Genomic DNA, 21,660 nt, shown 5'->3' on the forward strand with positions numbered 1-21,660 from the left:
CAAGTGGATTTATCTCAGAATTGGCGCGGATTCAATGAGGAGCCTGAACTGTTATCTCATTTATTGTAGCAGTGTAACAGAAGCCTCGAATCATCAGCAGCAACTGTGATAGGAGTTTCTTCCCCTGTGAAGAGCCTGTGTTGTACAGTCCGTGCAGTTTCCTCATACAGGAATGTCTGGTGACTCTTGGAGAGAACAGAGAGACAAGTATTTCCCAGGTTGTCACAATGAGATCACATGACTCATCTGAGTAATTTTCAGATACAGAGAAATAAATAGGCTCATACTAGTCAACGTATATATACTGGGGCACTAGTCACATAATCAATAAAAAAATTCCACTGGAGTGGCCCTTTAACCCCTTAATGACACGGCCTATTTTGGGCTTAAGGACGCAATGGTTTTTGGCAGATTTTCTTCTCCATTTTTCAAAAGTCATAACTTTTTTACTTTTCCGTCGACGCGGCCGTATAAGGGCTTGTTTTTTGCGTGGCGAACTGTAGTTTTCATCGGTGCCATTTTTGGACACATAGACTATATCGTAAAACTTTAATAATTTTTTTTATGATAGCGGAGAGAAAACGCATCAATTCTGCCATAGATTTTTTTTTTTTTTTTTTACAGCGTTAATCAAGCAGCATAAATAAGACAATCCATTTTTTCTGCGGGTCGGTACGGTTACAACTATACCAAAATTCTTACATTTTTTTAGGTTTTTCCACTTTTCTGCAATAAAAGCCCTTTTTTTTTTTTTCTAAATCGCTGCATTCAAAGTCCTGTAACTTTTTTATTTTTTGATCTACGGAGCTCTATGAGGGCTTATTGTTTTCGAGATGAGCTGTAGTTTTTATTGGTACCATTTTTGGGTACATACGGCTTTTTTGATCATTTTTATTGCGTTTTTAGGGAGGCAAAATGCTAAAAATTAGCATTTTGCCTCAGTTTTTTAGCGATCTTTTAACGCTTTTTTTCATGCACAGTCAAGAGCATGTGCAACTTATTGTACGTGTTGTTACGGATGCAACAATACCAAATATGTGGGGTTTTAATTTTTTTTTTACCTTTTTTTATGCTAATATGAGAAAAAGCATAAAAAAAGGTTTATTTTTAGTTTTTTTTAACATTTTTCTTTTATATTCATTTTTATTATCTTTTTTTTACACAATTTGTGTCCCTCTGAGGCACTTACAGTACAGCACTGATGATCGCTGTGATAAGGCATGGCAGGGCTACTGCGCTGCCATGCCTTATTGCTTATACAGCGATCACAGGCTATGGCAATACAGGACGCCAGTGTCTGGCGTCCTGTTGCCACGGCAACAGGCCGGGCTCTCTGCAATTATATCGCCGGAACCCGGCAACCCCGCTCCCTCTGTGAACCCCTCCCATGCCGCGATCTACATAGATCGCGGCAGGGAAGGCGTTAACAGCGGGGGGCGCATTTCCGATGCACCCCTGCTGTTGCAGCGGGACACCGGCTATGACTGACAGCTATCCCTAGGATGAAAGTTTACGCCCTGTTGCAGGGAGTACCCCGCTGCCAGGACGTAAACTTACGCCCTGGAGCGGGAAGGGGTTAAGGACGTTGAAAAAGAAGTAGCTATCTGGCAGCTAGTTCCTGTCAGTCATGTTAGCTTTCTAAGGGTTCATTTCTTCGCCACAGGTCACTCAGAGGTCCTACTATGGAGTCGGGAAGAAATGTTTTTCCCCCAAAATGGGCTAAATTGTCTTCTGCCTCATTGTTTTTTTTCCTTCCTCTGGATCAACATGGGAGGGTGTGGGGGTGTAAGCAAGCTGAACTGGATGGACATTTGTCTTCATTCAGCCTAACATACAATGTTACTTTGTTACATCACTCATCTTTCCCTCGTGGTCATTTAGAAGGACAGAACACGCCCTCCATCACTGCACCCCTCTCAATGTGTGAGAGAAATTAGAATTGTTTGACTGTCCCCATTCATCTCTGCAAAGGGGAAGAGTTCAAGGTGTGAATAGGTATTTGGAACTCTTCGTTTATGGCAATTGGAGCAGCTCATTCCAGAGAAGTGGTGCAGCATGAGGAAAGTCTTGGAGGCAGGAATGTGGAGCTCAGATTACACAGGAAGCTAAAGGGTTTTAAAATGACTGCTAAATGGATTAAGACAATAAAAGAAATGGGTACTTACCATCCTCAGCGCCGTACCCGAGCTGGAGGACTCCGTGTGACAGTACCCGAGCTGGAGGACTCCGTGTGACTGTACCCTACCTGGAGGACTATATGTGACCGTACCCGAGCTGGAGGACTCCGTGTGACCGTACCCGAGCTGGAGGACTCCGTGTGACCGTACCTGAGCTGGAGGACTACGTATGACTGTACCCGAGCTGTAGGACTATATGTGACCGTTCCCTAGATGGAGGACTACATGTGACTGTACCCTAGCTGGAGGACTACGTGTGATCGTACCATAGCTGAAGGACTACGTATTACCGTACCCTAGCTGGAGGACTACGTGTTATCGTAGCCTAGCTGGAAGACTACGTGTTACCGTACCCTATCTGAAGGACTACGTGTGACCGTACCCTAGCTGGAGGACTACATGTGACCGTCCCTAGCTGGAGGACTACGTGTGACCGTACCCTACCTGGAGGACTATGTGTGACGGTACCCTAGCTGGAGGACTATGTGTAACCGTACCCTAGCTGGAGGACTACGTGTGACGGTACCCTAGCTGGAGGACTACGTGTAACCGTACCCTAGCTGGAGGACTACGTGTGACCGTACCCTAGCTGGAGGACTACGAGTGACCGTACCTTAGCTGGAGGACTACGTGTGACCGTACCCTAGCTGGAGGACTACGTGTGACCGTATCCTACCTGAAGGACTATGTGTGACTGTATCTTACCTGGAGGACTCTACATGTGACCGTACCCAAGCCGGAGGACTACGTGTGACCGTACCCAAACTGGAGGACTACGTGTGACCGTACCCTAGCTGGAGGACTACGTGTGACCGTACTCTAGCTGGAGGACTACGTGTGACAGTACCCTAGCTGGAGGACTACGTGTGACTGTACCCTAGCTGGTGTCAGGACAGTGTCCGGGATATGGGGGTCCCTGATATATCCCGCAACCCCTGTCCCTGCCTACTTGCCCCCCTGGGCTAACCCCCAGGGCGACAACTGGGCGGCGGTCCCTACCCTCACTAGGGAAGCGGGACACGGGAAGACAAACAGACACTGAAGACAAACAACGGTAGAACGGTCAGACAATCCGGGTCGGCAACAGGAGGGTACGCAGTACAGGGGGGTCAGGCAAAAACGTAGTCAAGGTCCAAAAGCAGAGGTCAAGAAAGCCGGGGTCACAAACAGGAGTCAAAAGAATACGCGGGTGCAGCTGGAAGACCAAACTAACACTGGCAAGGCCTGAGAGGAAAACACACCTATTAAAATGCTGTCAGCGCTCCCGCCCCAGAAGCTGATTGGGGCGGGGAGCCTGACAGCAGCAGGGCTAATCAGGGCGGTGCTGGGGGCACGCCCCCAGTCTCACTGCACAGACAGTTACCAGGGAAGCCAGCCTGGTAGTCAAGCGACTAGAAGCACCAGCTGCCTCCCTAGCAACCCGGCGGCGACCAGTCTTACAGCGGCCCGGGGAGATCACAAGAACCGGGGTACCTCTGCGCCGTGCTCCTGTACCCCGGGTGGCCAGACCGGTGGTGCGGGCACGGCGGCCCCGAGAGTTGCCGGTTCTGACAGTACCCCCCCTTCTACGGGGGGACACCGGACCCCCATGGCCAGGTGCGGGCTTAAGCGGGAAAGCCCTGTGGAATGCCTGGACTAGGCGTGGCGCATGAACGTCCCTGGCAGGGACCCACGTCCTATCCTCAGGGCCAAATCCTCTCCAGTGGACCAGGTACTGCAGCACACCTCTAACCCGTCGGGCATCCACCAGCCTTTCTACTTCATACTCCAGTTCCCCCTGTACCAGAGAAGGAGGAGGCGGGTTCTGGGTGGGTAGAACTGGAGTCACATACTTCTTAAGTAAGCTTTTGTGAAAAACCTTGTGGACCTTCCAGGGGTCAGGAAGTGCCAACTTATATGACACCGGGTTGATGACCTGAGAAACAGTAAATGGGCCAATGAACCGAGGAGCAAGTTTCAGGGAGGGAACCTTGAGTCTCAGATTCTTGGAAGACAACAAAACTTGCTCCCCGACTACAAAAGGTGCAGAGATGGTACATCTTTTATTTGCGTATTTACGCAGTTTCTCTTGGGAACCCTGAAGGTTCTTACGAACCTGGGCCCAAACTGTGCACAGTTCCTCAGAGGATATGTCGGCGGCCGGATTGTTCGAGACCACAGGAGTGGAAAGCGAGAACCGGGGATGAAACCCATAGTTACAAAAAAAAGGTGACAATTGGGTCGACGAGTTAACATGGTTGTTGATAGCAAATTCGGCGAGAGGTAAGTAGTTGGCCCACTGATACTGGTTATCAGAGACCAACAGTCGCAGATACTGGATAAGTTCTTGGTTCATTCGTTCCGTTTGTCCGTTACTCTCGGGATGGAAAGCGGAGGAGAAGGACAAATTTACGTTTAGATTTTTACAGAAGGCTCGCCAGAAGCGAGCGACGAACTGAACCCCTCTATCTGACACAATGTCCTCGGGGATCCCATGTAACCGAACAATCTCCTTGATGAACATTTCAGACAGAAGTTTGGCGTTAGGCAACTTGCAAAGCGGAACAAAATGTGACATTTTAGAGAAACGGTCTACTATTACCCAGATGACCGTATTCCCCAGCGAGGATGGCAGATCAGTAATAAAATCCATGGACAAATGGGACCATGGCCTGGACGGAATGGGCAAGGGAAGAAGAGGACCCTCAGGACGTCTCCTGAGATTCTTCCCCCTTGCGCAAACCGGGCACGCGGACACAAATACCCGTACCTCCTTGGCCATGTGCGGCCACCAATAGAGTCTGGATACTAACTCCAGCGTACCCCTGATGCCGGGGTGTCCAGCTAGGACAGAAGCGTGTGTCTCCTCTAACACTTTCAATCTCAGTGACAATGGGACAAATAATTTGCCTTCCGGAAGGGCTTCAGGAGCAGATTGTTGAGCGGCGTGAATGAGAGGTGAAAGGTCGGAGGAGACAGCAGCGAGGACCACCCCAGGGGAGAGAATGCTCTCAGGCTCCGGCTCGGCAGGTTCCGGAGAACCAAAGCTCCTAGACAGGGCATCAGCCTTGACATTCTTAGAACCGGGTCTATAGGTAACAACAAAATTGAACCGAGAGAAGAACAAGGCCCAGCGGGCTTGCCGAGCATTTAACCTCTTAGCGGAATCTAGATAGGTGAGGTTTTTATGGTCTGTGAGTACCGTGATCTGGTGATGGGCTCCTTCCAAAAAATGCCTCCACTCTTCGAAAGCCCACTTAATCGCCAGCAATTCCCGGTTGCCTATATCATAGTTCCGTTCGGTGGAAGAGAACTTCCTAGAAAAATAGGCACACGGTCTAAGGTTGGTGAGAGTGGAGGGACCTTGGGACAGTACCGCTCCCACACCAAACTCAGAGGCATCTACTTCCACCAAAAAAGGGCTGGACAGATCTGGTTGTACTAGGACAGGTGCAGAAGAGAACGCCGCCTTTAGGGTATCGAAGGCCCTCAGAGCCTCAGAAGACCAGGTCCTCACATCTGCCCCCTTTCTGGTGAGGTCCGTTAGAGGTTTAGCCACCACGGAGAAGTCTTTGATGAATTTGCGATAGTAGTTGGCGAAGCCGAGGAAGCGTTGAAGGGCTTTCAACGACCCTGGCTGGGCCCACTCCGTGATGGCTTTCACCTTTTCAGGATCCATCTGGAAGTCGCATGGCGTGATGATATACCCCAAAAATGATATCTTTTGTACCCCGAACACACATTTCTCGAGTTTAGCAAACAGCTTGTTATGTCTGAGTCGAGCTAGTACAGTCAGAACGTGAGTATGGTGACTTGGCAAGTCGGAGGAAAAAATCAAAATGTCGTCTAGATATACAACCACGAACACCCCCATGATATCCTGAAACACTGAGTTCATGTACCCCTGAAAAATGGCGGGGGCGTTACACAATCCAAAAGGCATAACTAGGTATTCAAAATGCCCGAGGGGCGTATTGAAGGCGGTTTTCCACTCATCCCCCTCCCGAATGCGGATGAGGTTGTATGCTCCCCTGAGATCAAGTTTAGAAAACCATCGGGCACCAGCGACCTGGTTGAGGAGGTCAGGAATGAGTGGAAGGGCATACTGGTTTCGGACTGTGATTTTGTTTAGCTCTCTATAGTCGATACAGGGCCGGAGACCCCCATCCTTCTTCTCCACGAAGAAAACCCCGGCACCCACCGGGGATTCTGAGGGCCGGATGTGCCCCTTGGCCAGGCTGTCCTGGATATAATCCCTCATGGATTCTCTCTCAGGAACCGTAACGTTATAAATGCGGCCCTTAGGAAGTTTGGCCCCAGGAATCAAGTCTATTTTACAGTCCCATTCCCTATGAGGGGGCAGAGCTTCAGATAATTGTTTGGAGAACACGTCAGAAAACTCGGAGAGGTAATCTGGTAGGGGGGTCCCCTCGCAGGTGGAGATTCCCACCTTCACCGCACAAAGGTGGTTGGCACAGCGGGGACCCCACTTTACCAGTTCCAACGTGTCCCAATTTACTACCGGGTTGTGCTCCCGGAGCCAGGGGAGGCCTAGGACGACGTCCACAGACAAATCTCTCATCACTAGAAAGGTGCAGGTTTCCACGTGTAAGGCTCCTATCGTAAACCTTACTTCAGGGGTAACCAGATGAACCACCCCTGCTTACAATGGGGTGGAGTCCACTCCTGAAACCAGAATCGGGGTCTCTAAACGTAAAAAAACCCCGGACAGTTGAGCAACGAAATTAAAGTTAACGAAATTCGCCGCAGCCCCAGAATCAACAAAGGCTTGCCCAGTACGGTGGAAAGCATGAAATTCTAGGGTGCAAGGCAATAACATTTTGGATAACACAGGGAGTACCTTAGCTCCTAGACAGTCCTCCCGACAACTGCCTAGGAGCGGGAGTTTTCCTGCCGTGGCTTCTTAGTGCAGGTGGCAATGCGGTGACCCGGCTCCCCACAGTAGAAGCAAAGATTCTTCTTCAGGCGATATTCCCGTCGCTGCTTGGGGTTCATGGCTCCCAGTTCCATGGGCTCGGTGGTGGGAAGTGAGAGAGTCAGGTCAGTAGAAGAAGTGGGCGTGGGGAGTGGAGTGGCCCGAGCGGCGTGTCGGCCCCTCAAACGTCGGTCGGCCCGAATAGCAAGCGTCATGGCTTGCTCCAGGGTTCTAGGCTCTGGGTGGGCCACAAGTAGGTCCTTGAGACCCTCAGACAGACCGGTCAAAAATAAGTCTTTTAGGGCGGCATCGTTCCACCCGGATTCCGTACAATGTTGACGGAATTGGGAACAGTAGTCCTCCGCCATTTTACAACCCTGGCGCAGGGCCAGAAGTTTGGAGACTGCGTAGCCCGCCCGGTCGGGTTCGTCATAAATTTGACCCAGGGCGGAAAAAAAGGCGTCAAGGGATAGTCGGGCTGGAGAGCCTGCTGGTAGCGAGAAAGCCCAATTTTGGGGGTCCCCCCTCAGGCGGGTAATTACAATTCCCACTTTCTGATATTCAGTACCAGAGGAGTGGGGTCGGAGATCAAAGTAGAGCTTGCAGCTCTCTCTAAATGCAAAGAACTGACCTCTCTCTCCAGAGAAGCAGTCCGGCAGCGTGGCTCGGGGTTCTGACATAGTCCCGGGAGCGGAAGGGGGCTGCATGGGACCTGCAGCCGCCACTTGTTCCTGTAGCTGCATGCGGGCGGTTAGGTCCTGGACAAGGTTAGTAAGGACCTGGACCTGGTTCACTAACGCAGCCACGGCCTCCATCGAGGGATTCAAAGTAGCCGGGCGGATGCACGAGTCTGACCTACCTTCGGCCAGTGTTACTGTCAGGACAGTGTCCGGGATATGGGGGTCCCTGATATATCCCGCAACCCCTGTCCCTGCCTACTTGCCCCCCTGGGCTAACCCCCAGGGCGACAACTGGGCGGCGGTCCCTACCCTCACTAGGGAAGCGGGACACGGGAAGACAAACAGACACTGAAGACAAACAACGGTAGAACGGTCAGACAATCCGGGTCGGCAACAGGAGGGTACGCAGTACAGGGGGGTCAGGCAAAAACGTAGTCAAGGTCCAAAAGCAGAGGTCAAGAAAGCCGGGGTCACAAACAGGAGTCAAAAGAATACGCGGGTGCAGCTGGAAGACCAAACTAACACTGGCAAGGCCTGAGAGGAAAACACACCTATTAAAATGCTGTCAGCGCTCCCGCCCCAGAAGCTGATTGGGGCGGGGAGCCTGACAGCAGCAGGGCTAATCAGGGAGGTGCTGGGGGCACGCCCCCAGTCTAGCTGCACAGACAGTTACCAGGGAAGCCAGCCTCGTAGTCAAGCGACTAGAAGCACCAGCTGCCTCCCTAGCAACCCGGCGGCGACCAGTCTTACAGCGGCCCGGGGAGATCACAAGAACCGGGGTACCTCTGCGCCGTGCTCCTGTACCCCGGGTGGCCGGACCGGTGGTGCGGGCACGGCAGCCCCGAGAGTTGCCGGTTCTGACAGCTGGAGGACTACGTGTGACCGTACCCTAGCTGGAGGACTACGTGTGACCGTACCCTAGCTGGAGGACTATGTGTGACCGTACCCTAGCTGGAGGACTATGTGTGACCGTACCCTAGCTGAAGGACTACGTGTGACCGTACCCTAGCTGGAGGACTACGTGTGACTGTACCCTACCTGGAGAACTATATGTGACCATACCCTAGCTGGAGGACTACGTGTGGCCGTATCCTACCTGAAGGACTATGTGTGACTGTATCCTACCTGGAGGACTCTACATCTGACCGTACCCTAGCTGGAGGACTACATGTGACCGTACCCTAGCCAGAGGACTACTTGTGACCGTACCCAAACTGGAGGACTACGTGTGACCGTACCCTAGCTGGAGGACTACACGTGACCGTACCCTAGCTGGAGGACTACGTGTGACCGTACCCTAGCCAGAGGACTACGTGTGACCGTACCCTAGCCGGAGGACTACGTGTGACCGTACCCCAGCTGGAGGACTACGTGCGACCGTACCCCAGCTGGAGGACTACGTGTGACCGTACCCTAGCTGGAGGACTACGTGTGACCGTACCCTAGCTGGAGGACTACGTGTGACCATACCCTAGCTGGCTGGAGGACTACATGTGGCCATATCCTACCTGAAGGACTATGTGTGACTGTATCCTACTTGGAGGACTATGTGTGACCGTACCCTAGCTGGAGGACTACGTGTGACCGTACCCTAACTGGAGGACTATGTGTGACTGTACCCTAGCTGGAGGACTATGTGTGACCGTACCCTAGCTGGAGGACTACGTGTGACCGTACCCTAGCTGGAGGACTACGTGTGACCGTACCCTAGCTGGAGGACTATGTGTAACCGTACCCTAGCTGGAGGACTATGTGTGACCGTACCCTAGTTGGAGGACTATGTTTGACCGTACCCTAGTTGGAGGACTATGTTTGACCGTACCCTAGTTGGAGGACTATGTTTGACCGTACCCTAGCTGGAGGACTACGTGTGACCGTACCCTAGCTGGAGGACTACGTGTGACCGTACCCTAGCTGGAGGACTACGTGTGACCGTACCCTAGCTGGAGGACTACGTGTGACCGTACCCTAGCTGGAGGACTATGCATGACCGTACCCTAGCTGGAGGATGAGTGTGACTTCCTCAGTTCAACAGGATTTAACAATTTTAGTAAACTTTTTGAATGTTGCTCGCTGGATTCTATACGACTTTTTGCACATCTTCGAATTATAAATATATAATTAGGTGCAAATAGAAACCAGACTTTCATAGCAGATTAGCGGTGTCTTCCACTTTCTCATAGCTGTGTATCTAACAGAACAAATATTGACAGGATCCACAAGATAACGCTCTGATGGAGAGAGATAAGACTCCTTCAAACATCGTTGTGAAAATCACCTGCTATGTAACCTAAGTATACTTTTCCAGGTCACGCACCCACGCGTACACATGATGTCATCGCAGCTTACAGTAAATTACAGGAAACTCAGGTTGTCCCCCAATAAATAATCATTTTAGTACAATGAATCATTTAGAACTGAGTCATAAATATGTCCAAGATATTACTTAGCAACCCAGAGATCAGACGGAGCGCCGAGCTTCGGTGGAGACCTGGCGCTGTCACCACCTATTGCAGTGGATGCCTCCTGGCATTTGTCAGCAGCATCATACGGTAATCCCTGATGTCCACCGGCGGAGGAGATGATCCTGAGCGCCTCTCTCCATCTATACAGAACATGTGCACGGCCATCTCTATAGTTATCATTGTGCACAGAGGACCTATCACCAAAAAGGTTTAATAAGTCATTTGTGAATAAATACACCCAAGTGGGAAGTGATTGCTCCAAACTCACCTGCAAATACGGTTGTCTTCTTCTGAAGCCCATTACTGTGCCAGAGCCTAGACTTTCCAGTGGGGACCCAAATCTATTTCACTGCCACACTAACAGGGCCGGCCTCAGGTTAGACCCTGCTGCAGTGTTGGTGTATGAGCCCTCATATAGGCACGTGTCGCAGCTGCTCCCGCTTGTTCCTGTGTTTGCAGTTTATGCTTTGTCTTCAGTTTGCTCAAGTACTTCCAGCTTGGCCCTGAACTTGCTCACTCCTTGGTTCTGCAGACGGCATGTTGTTATCCAACTTCCTGGTGATCAGTCCTTACAGAGTTAATCAGTGCCTAGGTTCCTGCGCAGGGCCGCCCTTCTCAGGGCGAATTCTCTGCTGTTGATAGGCAGGGACTTTCCATCTCCTGCTTCTAGCATAGGGCTAGATCCCCTGGTCACCTTGCATTCTAAGACACACCTTCCAGCATTGAGCATCCGGGTTTCCACAGCTGTCTGTCTGCCCTGCCGGTCTGTTCCATCTACTGGTTGGGCAACACAGTGGATCCACATCAAACCCCTAACATAGTGTCAGACTATACCTGCTCTCTGATTGACCAGAGCTGGTCACGTGCAGATTTTGAAAATCGTATCCACTTTGCTGCTACTATAAATGCTGCGGATTTTCTGCCCAGAAAGTTCTCACAGCACATCTGTATGGACATGCATATAGACCGAGCTGACTAGAATGTATTTGAATTGCGTATTATGCCTGAGATGTATGCGCGTATGATACGCAGGAATTTGCAGGCAATCAAATACATTGCCTTACGCTGTGTAGCTGACATTTGCGTGTATGCGTGGCCCCCGCACGGAAGATCTGTGTATTTTGCTGCCCATAGGGTTGCATTAGCATCCATAGGGCAGCTAAAAGCATGCAGATGAGATTTCTTCCCGGCGTGCGGATCGAGCGTACGGGAGAAAAATAGCAGCATGCTCCATTTTGCTGAGGGTCTCCCGTATGGACAGCTCCCATTAAAGCCTATGGAAGCCGTCCGTATCCGTGGCACAGCTGCAGCTGTTTTTGTGCGGTGCTGCAAATTCGCGGGAGAGCAGGAGTTTAAAAAAAAATGGCTGTACACGGCGCATGCTCCCGGCGTGCCGAGCACATCCACCGCTGGAAGAAAGAAGATCCGGCCTGCACTGAGAAGAGCCCCGCAGCGTCCGGAGAGGTAAGTTTAATGTCTTTTTCCTCCCCACGGCCCCGGACACGCACGGATTTCGCTGCAGGATTCAGCACCGTGCGTGCAGGTGGACATGAAGCCTTATAGTCAGACACTGGATTAGAAATTTGCCTCATCGTTAGACACTTTACACATTGCATCGGTTGGCTTAGTCTGCACCAAAATTTAGTTACAAAGTCTTGGTGCAATTTTGGTACATGATGTTGCAACTTAAGCCACACCTCGCAAAACCCCTTTATGCCTTATTTACATAAAATCCATTCGACATTTTTAAATGTAATGAGACATAAATTCATCTAGTTTAATGTATCTATCGGCTGACATGGCTTGTTAATGAGCGCTGATTGACAAAACAGCATGTTGATTGATGCTTTTAAAGGCTTATTCACATGTCCGTATATATTGGCTGGGTTTTCACGCCCGGCCGATATACGCTGTCCCTTTGTGCAGGGGGAGGAAGCAGGCCGGGAGCAGTGCATTGAGCTCCCGCCCCTTTGCCACTATTTGCAATGGGAGGAGGCGGGATGGGGCGGAACTTAGCTGATGTAAGGCTGTGTTTACACTTGATGTTTTTTTAGGCATTTTAGAGCCACTGCAAGAAAACGCATTAAAAAGCCCATGCATTGTTAAAAACGGCATGCATTTTTTTTTAAGAAACTTTATGACGTTTTTAGTAATGCGCCTTCTTTAAAAAAAAAATGCAGTTTTTGAAACGTGTGCATTTTTTAAATGCGGGTTTTTTTTTGCTGCAGTTCAAAATTGCAACAAAATTTGCCAACAATTTAGAGCAGTCTTACATGGGCAGAAGACTGGTAGTATGGGGACGACCGATCAGTCCCCATACAGATAACATTAGTTGTCAGCCGATCCCGTTTACATGGGTGGGACGTGCTGCCGGTGAGTGAGCATTCTTATGCTTGCATAAAAGATCCAATCAGCCAAGAACAGGGTCCTGTGTACCCCTCTCCTCTGTGGTCCAATCAGAGTTTGTCCATATGTTGACTGATGATCTGGCAAACAAACGTTTGCATGAAATTTTGTGCCCGATCATCAGCCTGTGTAAAAGGGCCTTAAATGGGTTTTCTGGGGCTTAACTATTGAAGACAGTGTAAGGAGGGAGGCCAGGTTCGAGTTAGTGCTGTAATGAGCTCTGTCATAGTCCCTATAGTTATGTAATTTGGATGGTATAAGGGTGACCTCAACTGGCAGTCATGCATTACTGCAGTTTGTGAATTTCTCTATGGAATATTGTATGTGACTTCCCATTGGCTGCAAAAGTCAGGTGGGAAATCTTGAGATCATAAAGAGCTGCAAACTGGAGAGCAATTCCAGTGGTACTGAGCCTTAAGAGAGATTGCATTGCCAGGAGAGAGCACGACCAAAGGAGTGAGGAGTCTACTTGGGGAGCCATAGAGGACAAGTCTTGGAGAATCTGTGGAGCAATATTTGCACAAGAAGGGACGCGGCCGGTGTTTGAGTGGCACCGCTCCATAATGCATCAGAACCAATGGCGCTGAGAGAACAAAGCCGCAGGACTACAGCTAGAGAGACTGCTACAAAGGATTCACATCATCCTGCTGCTCTGAGAATTTGGGTACCCCAACAGATGTCCAAAGACACGTCACCTACATTATGGTACAGAACACTCAGGAGATATGTAAGTGAGGTAGGTCCTCAGGAAATGGACCGATGTGTGTAAGTGAGGTAGGTCCTCAGGAAAAGGCCCGATGTGTGCACATGGGTAGTGACATAAATGCAAGCCTACCAGTTAAAAAAACATGAGCTCAAGCCGACAACAAAGGAACGCACATTCATCCGCCAGTTCTGGACAAGTTATTGGACAACACTTGTGTTACTTTCGGACTGTGGGCGACCACTATTGCTAGGTTGAAACGTTGGGTGGTACTACCACATGTTGTACAGGGAAGTGTGTTGCTGATCTCTAAAACATTTATAAAAAATTGTCACCATCCCCCACTCACGGTAGAGTTAAGCATATTCTGATTTAAAGTCTGATGTCTGATGTTTTTAATTGACTGGAAATCAAATTCCATAGCATTAAAGGGGTTGTCCCGCGGCAGCAAGTGGGGTTAAGCACTTCTGTACGGCCATATTAATGCACTTTGTAATATACATCGTGCATTAAATATGAGCCATACAGAAGTTATTCACTTGCCTTCCCTGCACTGGCATCCCCGTCTCCATGGCTCCGTCTAACTTCAGCGTCTAATCGCCCGATTAGACGCGCTTGCGCAGAAGGGTCTTCTGCCTTCGGCTCGGTCCGGCAGCAGCTGCGTTTTGGCTCCGCCACCCTTCTACGCGTCATCGCGTAGCTCCGCCAAGTCACGTGTGCCGATTCCAGCCAATCAGGAGGCTGGAATCGGCACACATGACGGGGCGGAGCTACGCGATGACGCGTAGAAGGGGCGGAGCCAAAACGCAGCTGCTGCTGGACAGACCCGAAGGCAGAAGACCCTTCTGCGCAAGCGCGTCTAATCGGGCGATTAGACGCTGAAGTTAGACGGAGCCATGGAGACGGGGATGCCAGTGCAGGGAAGGCAAGTGAATAACTTCTGTATGGCTCATAATTAATGCACGATGTATATTACAAAGTGCATTAATATGGCCATACAGAAGTGCTTAACCCCACTTGCTGCCGCGGGACAACCCCTTTAATGCTATGGAATTTGATCTTGATCTTAGCTGCAAGAAGTTCATGATGAGTCGGCACCAGGAAGGGTTTTTATTGCAGCGACTGAACTTCGCCAACGATGATTACACAGGATATAATCAATCTAGTTTTGATGTAGGCCATTGTGAGATGTCCAAGTCTACAGTCGGTGTTTGGGTTGCATAAACAATGTGTTTGCTATCCTGAGTCGATTTTCATGGCAGAATTATACCAGGCGATCACCGGCTTCATTTCTTTCACCAAGCCCAAATCTTCCTGTGATGGCTGCTTCTGGCTGGCTGCCGACTCTGGAATTGAAGTGGCCCATATTGTAAATGATGTCCTTCACAATCTTCAATGGTTTCCTCATCAGCATCAGTTGTTGGGGCATAGACCTGTAAGATTGAGCTGTTCACTGGCTTACCACGTATCTAGATAGCAATGATACAGTCGCTGATTGTTCTAAAACGTTCTACTGCCTTTGAGGTCCACTTGTTTGTAATAAAGGCTACTGGATTCCTCTTGAGTTCCTCCTGTCCGGCATAGTGCAATGTGAAGTCGTTGAACTGAAAATACCCATTACCTGTCCAGTGCAATTCGCTAATTCCAAGAATATCAATGTTAAGTCTTGTCATTTCGTGTTTCACTATGTCCAATTTCCCCAGACTCATGCCACACACATTCCATGTTGCTAGTATGTAAGTTTTGGTACGGCGCAGTCCTTTGCTTTCATCATGAGGGCTTCCCAAGGACTTTCTCCCAGTTGCATCATGAGGAAAACCCTAACTACTTGTACTCAGACCTTGCTCTTCCCCAGAGAATCCTTTGGCCTGGGGGCCTGCCATCGGATGTCATACCTGAATCATTGGAGAGCTCTTTCATAGGGTTTCCAAGGCGAAGTTTTTACCGGGTAGGTTGCCAGGTCTTTCCCTTAACTTACCCATTTGTCCGTACGTGGGTGTGGTGTATATGGATGACTCCTACACGGCTGGGTTGATGTCTACCAGTCTGTTATTAGTGCACATCATTTCTGAACAACGTCCGGTGAAGATCATCCCGGCAGGCGCACAATTTGTAAGTGGGATTCCAATTTTAAAGGGGTTGCCGAGTTGTACCTTTCCATTACAACCACTTCCACACTGAGAAACAGAACAAATAGTCAACAGTGTCCCGCAACACTTCTCGGTCCCTCGCTCCGGACTCTGTTTACAGTTGTAGTCCCGCCCGGTTTACAGGACATCACAGGGGCTGTAGCCAATAACAGAGCTCAGTGATTGATGACGAGATCTGCCATTGGCTGCAGCCCCTGTGATGTCCTGTCAACCAGGCGGGACTGTAGCTGTAAACAGAGTCCGGAGCGGGGGGCCGAGCAGCGTGGCGGGGCACAGCGGGGAGACCTGAGTATATTGTTACGGCGCTGAAACCGGCCGACAAAGCGCGGCGCCGTTCTCTCTGCGAGAGTGTGCGAACCGTAACGGAAAGCGATGGTTTCATGGGATCTTTAGTGATAAAGTCGCAGTCCACCAATTGGGCAACAAGCGTAACGTCAGAATGTGGGGGAGGGGAAACCACCGGTCTACATGGAGCCTATGCGCGACCGCCCCTCCCCCGAGGTAAACGTGTTGGGTGCTACAACCTGTAGAAAGTGTCTGGCTCCTTCTTACTCCTTGAGGACACAATCCCGGGGATTTCGTGCCCGGACGCTACAGATACGGCTTATCCCAGGTGTCATCCTCCAACAAGCTGGACCCCCTCTTTATCATGACGACATCAGAAGTGCGCGGCGACCACCAAACAGATGGATCGGTCGTGCCGCCGGTGACGATAGTGAACTTCTTCCTCGTCCCCCGGACCGTACACCTTGTGATTCGGGTCTACGTGCCCTCCTTACCGCCTGCCATGATCTGCGACATCCCAGACCCCATTGCATCAGTCAGCTGTGATCCGCTACACGTATGGCAAGGACCTGACTACCGGCTCCACGTGTGTCCGGTGACCACGGGGGGCGCACTCACACCTCTGATGTTGTGCAACAAAACTTTTTGAGTTTCCGTTTCCATTGTAATCAGCTTTCTATATCGCAGCGCCATTAAAAGCGGGAGACACGAGGGGCGACCGTTCGTAACGGCCTGCCACGCCGCGCCCCATTTCTCTTCCTTATTACGCCCTCCATATATCTACAGGTATATTATGGCGCGGGTCCGTATTAAAGTTTAGTTGCCACAAGCTACCCCTCTATCGTTACATGGGCATCGATACGGGCACCACTTAGGGCCGAGTCCCCGATGGGCCGGAGCCCCTCCGCTCCCAGGATGATGGTCCCACTGGAAGTAGTTGTTCTCTTCCTGGCCGAGGAGGGAGGGGGTGCGAGTGCAGGAGGAGGAGATGAGGATGCAGCCTTGGATTTGCTGTCCTGGAAGAGGAGGAGATCCATCTGCAGGGCTGCTGCTGCTGCTTTAGATGTGTGTGAGATCTGCCTGCACTCCCCAGCAGCCTCAGCCTCTCGGCTCCTCGCTGCCCCCCTCGCCCTGACTCTCATTCCTTGCAGCACACATTGGATTACTGCTCCTCAGCACTGGATGGATTTCGCATCGCCCCGGATGGATTGATGTCTCCGCATGCCGTCGCCTTGGAGCCGGTGATGCAACAGCCAGACCCCCGCTTCCTCCCGGCTCTGGATGTCACCTGCAGGGAATGAGGAGACCCCAGCCTGCAGCAGGGGTGGGGACCCCCCGCTCTATTAGGGATGCTGTGATTGTGGTAGAGGAGGAGGACGCCCTCGTCTGCCTTTACTGACATTCTGTCTATTAATTGCTTCGGGGGACGATCTGATAGCGGCAGCTTCGGGCCTGGCAGGAGGAGGTGGGGAGACTGAGCTCTGCGCTCCCTCTCAAGATGTCAGCCAGGACGCCATTGCCGACAGTGAACGAGCGGGACACAGAGAATGTGAGTAGCCCTACGGGCGAGTCCACTGTGATGGCGCGGAGGGGGGCGGGAGGAGGAGGGAGGCTATCTAAGGGGGTTCTTTGGGACTAAATGGATTGTTGGGGGAAAGCAGAGGAGGGGGCTGTACCATAGGGTGATCACAGGGGAGCCGGTAAAAAGGGCGACGTGGGGGCACTGGCCATTAACCCCCTCTCTCCCGGGCGGCAGTGGAATCTTCCGGTTTACCTCAGCTTGGATGTGTTCTAACAATATGGTGTCCTTCTCTCACAGCCCATGTGCAGAGTGTGTAGGGCTGCTGAGGTGGCCGCAAGCCTGGGGTCTCCCGTACACAAGCCATCAGGTCTCCCATACAGAAGCCATCAGGTCTCCCATACTCAAGCCTGGGGTCTCTCATACAGAAGCCATCAGGTCTCCCATACTCAAGCCTGGGGTCTCCCATACAGAAGCTGTCAGGTCTCCCATACAGAAGCCATCAGGTCTCCCATACAGAAGCCATCAGGTCTCCCATACAGAAGCCATCAGGTCTCCCATACACAAGCCTGGGGTCTCCGATACACAAGCCTGAGGTCTCCCACGCACAAGCCTGGGGTCTCCCACGCACAAGCCTGGGGTCTCCCACGCACAAGCCTGGGGTCTCCCACGCACAAGCCTGGGGTCTCCGATACACAAGCCTGGGGTCTCCGATACACAAGCCTGGGGTCTCCCACACACAAACCTGGGGTCTCCCACACACAAACCTGGGGTCTCCCATTCACAAGCCTGGGGTCTCCCATTCACAAGCCTGGGGTCTCCCATACACACAAGCCGCCGGTCTCCCATACACAAGCCGTTAGGTACCGCGACAAGCACACTGATCATTTGGACAAAATGACCCTTAATAAAAGCGATTAATCAGCAAATAATTAGTATTCAAAAGTGCTGTGATTGCGCTCATAAAGGGAATGATACTTTGGTCAAAAATGGATGATAATCGCCAAATCTGTGGTAATACACAAGTAACTCTGGTGCCGGACACGTGTGCCCTATAATGGACGCGCCTGCGGTGGCGATAAGCTGTGCCACCGAACTTACTGAGAACGCTGAAATCGGTCTGGAACTTTATACGGCGGCGGCGTCAGACGGGGTGAACATGCCGGTCGTTATCGTTGCCAGTAGAGAATTGATAATCGGGCAACAATACCCGGTGCGCCCGGCTTTTACTGTAATGGATATTTTATCAGAGCGCTCGCCGGGACGCGGAAGGGTATTGAAACGCTTGTTCCAGGGAGAACATTTATCGGAATGCTCGCTCAGAAGGAAATATGGGAACGTTCGATCTGAAGGAAATGCGCATTAGAATGGCGGCTCTGACGGGAACACATTGGAACGCTTGTTGTGAAGGGAACACAAACTGAACCGCTACTCTGAAAAAAAGGTTCCTCTGAAGGGAATCTGTACGGCAGCGCTAGTGCTGAAGACTCATTGGAACAGTTCTGAAGGAAACGTATATGGAAATGTACATTCTTATGGGCGGCGCGTGGGAGCGCTCGTTCCGAAGGGGCTGCGTATGGAAGCGCTCATCCTGAAGGGACCACTGGTGGTGGGAGCGCTCGTCCCGAAGGGGCCGCGTGTGGGAGCGCTCGTCGCGAAGGGGCCGCGTGTGGGAGCGCTCGTCGCGAAAGGGGCCGCTCAGGAAGGACGCCGCTCAGGGGGGGGGGCCGCTCGTTGCGAAGGGGACGCCGCTTGTTGCGAAGTGGCCGCTCAGGGGGGACCGCCCCCCGTTGCAAAGTGGCCGCTCAGGGGGAACCGCCCCTCGTTGCAAAGTGGCCGCTCAGGGGGGACCGCCCCTCGTTGCGAACAGGCCGCTCAGGGGGTACCGCCCCTCATTGCGAACAGGCCTCTCAGGGAGGACTGCCCCTCGTTGCGAACAGGCATCTCAGGGAGGACCGCCCCTCGTTGCGAACAGGCATCTCAGGGAGGACCGCCTCTCGTTGCGAACGGGGCCGCTCAGGGAGGACCGCCCCTCGTTGCGAACGGGGCCGCTCAGGGGGGACCGCCCCTCGTTGCGAACGGGGCCGCTCAGGGAGGACCGCCCCTCGTTGCGAACGGGGCCGCTCAGGGGGGACCGCCCCTCGTTGCGAACGGGGCCGCTCAGGGGGGACCGCCCCTCGTTGCGAACGGGGCCGCTCAGGGGGGACCGCCCCTCGTTGCGCTCAGGGGGGACCGCCCCTCGTTGCGAACGAGGCCGCTCAGGGGGGACCGCCCCTCGTTGCGAACGAGGCCGCTCAGGGGGGACCGCCCCTCGTTGCGAACGGGGCCGCTCAGGGGGGACCGCCCCTCGTTGCGAACGGGGCCGCTCAGGGGGGACCTCCCCTCGTTGCGAACGGGGCCGCTCAGGGGGGACCTCCCCTCGTTGCGAACGGGGCCGCTCAGGGGGGACCTCCCCTCGTTGCGAACGGGGCCGCTCAGGGGGGACCGCCCCTCGTTGCGAACGGGGCCGCTCAGGGGGGACCGCCCCTCGTTGCGAACGGGGCCGCTCAGGGGGGACCGCCCCTCGTTGCGAACGGGGCCGCTCAGGGGGGACCGCCCCTCGTTGCGAACGGGGCCGCTCAGGGGGGACCTCCCCTCGTTGCGAACGGGGCCGCTCAGGGGGGACCTCCCCTCGTTGCGAACGGGGCCGCTCAGGGGGGACCTCCCCTCGTTGCGAACGGGGCCGCTCAGGGGGGACCTCCCCTCGTTGCGAGCGGGGCCGCTCAGGGGGGACCTCCCCTCGTTGCGAGCGGGGCCGCTCAGGGGGGACCTCCCCTCGTTGCGAGCGGGGCCGCTCTGGGGGGACCTCCCCTCGTTGCGAACGGGGCCGCTCAGGGGGGGATCGACTTCTGAAGGGAACATGTAGGGGAATGGTCATTCTGATGGAAATGATTCTAAAGAGCGATAATTCTGAAAGCAACACATGGCTCTGAAGGAAGTGCGTAGAGAAAAGCTTGTTCTTAAGGGAACTTGTACAGCAGCACTAATTTTGAGGGGGAACTTGTAGAAGAGCTGTCACATATGGAAAGCTCTTGTTCTGGAGGAAATGTGTATGGGAACGCATTTGGGAGCGCTCTTCCTGAAAGGAACTCAAATGGAAAAACTAATTCTAGCTCTGAAGGAAGCATGTATGTATGGGAAGGCTCGCTTTGAAGGCCAAGCACATATTTTTCTGAAGTGAATGCTTATGGAAACGTTCTTTCCAAAGCAAACCTATACTCCGAGTCAGGGGCGCACGGGTCGGCTCGCTCCGAGTCAAGGGCGCGCGGGGGCGGCTCGGTCAGGGGCGCGCGGGTCGGCTCGGTCAGGGGCGCGCGGGTCGGCTCGGTCAGGGGCGCGCGGGTCGGCTCGCTCCGGGTCAGGGGCGCGCGGGTCGGCTCGCTCCGGGTCAGGGGCGCGCGGGTCGGCTCGCTCCGGGTCAGGGGCGCGCGGGTCGGCTCGCTCCGGGTCAGGGGCGCGCGGGTCGGCTCGCTCCGGGTCAGGGGCGCGCGGGTCGGCTCGCTCCGGGTCAGGGGCGCGCGGGTCGGCTCGCTCCGGGTCAGGGGCGCGCGGGTCGGCTCGCTCCGGGTCAGGGGCGCGCGGGTCGGCTCGCTCCGGGTCAGGGGCGCGCGGGTCGGCTCGCTCCGGGTCTGGGGCGCGCGGGTCGGCTCGCTCCGGGTCTGGGGCGCGCGGGTCGGCTCGCTCCGGGTCTGGGGCGCGCGGGTCGGCTCGCTCCGGGTCTGGGGCGCGCGGGTCGGCTCGCTCCGGGTCTGGGGCGCGCGGGTCGGCTCGCTCCGGGTCTGGGGCGCGCGGGTCGGCTCGCTCCGGGTCTGGGGCGCGCGGGTCGGCTCGCTCCGGGTCTGGGGCGCGCGGGTCGGCTCGCTCCGGGTCTGGGGCGCGCGGGTCGGCTCGCTCCGGGTCTGGGGCGCGCGGGTCGGCTCGCTCCGGGTCTGGGGCGCGCGGGTCGGCTCGCTCCGGGTCAGGGGCGCGCGGGTCGGCTCGCTCCGGGTCAGGGGCGCGCGGGTCGGCTCGCTCCGGGTCAGGGGCGCGCGGGTCGGCTCGCTCCGGGTCAGGGGCGCGCGGGTCGGCTCGCTCCGGGTCAGGGGCGCGCGGGTCGGCTCGCTCCGGGTCTGGGGCGCGCGGGTCGGCTCGCTCCGGGTCTGGGGCGCGCGGGTCGGCTCGCTCCGGGTCTGGGGCACGCGGGAAATGCCTGTTCTGAGGCAGAGGCGTGAGGGATCGCTTGAGGAGCTCCACTAATCACAGGAAGTGTATGCCATCCTCCATTTCCCGCTGTCTTTGGGCTTTTTTTCAGCACAATGTCCTAATATTAACCCTTTCCTAT

The 21,660-nt window shown here is 53.6% G+C and overlaps 1 protein-coding gene across 5 annotated transcripts in view; it reads left to right on the forward strand.

Annotated features, from left to right (window-relative positions):
- The first annotated feature begins 16,805 nt into the window (after positions 1-16,805).
- MARK1 (microtubule affinity regulating kinase 1) overlaps positions 16,806-21,660 on the forward strand; it is a 127,333-nt gene continuing 122,478 nt past the window's right edge. For 2 of the 5 annotated variants that reach the window (XM_066595096.1, XM_066595097.1), the window contains exon 1: positions 16,811-17,330. In XM_066595096.1, coding sequence (XP_066451193.1) covers positions 17,280-17,330 — 51 coding nt within the window. In that variant the 5' untranslated portion in view covers positions 16,811-17,279. Of the gene's footprint in view, positions 17,331-21,660 lie in introns of all 5 variants that reach the window. The other 3 variants (XM_066595098.1, XM_066595095.1, XM_066595093.1) reach the window with 3 other exon arrangements.

Source organism: Eleutherodactylus coqui, chromosome 3 (genome assembly GCF_035609145.1).
Source record: "Eleutherodactylus coqui strain aEleCoq1 chromosome 3, aEleCoq1.hap1, whole genome shotgun sequence".
Classification (NCBI taxonomy): Eukaryota; Metazoa; Chordata; class Amphibia; order Anura; family Eleutherodactylidae; genus Eleutherodactylus; species Eleutherodactylus coqui.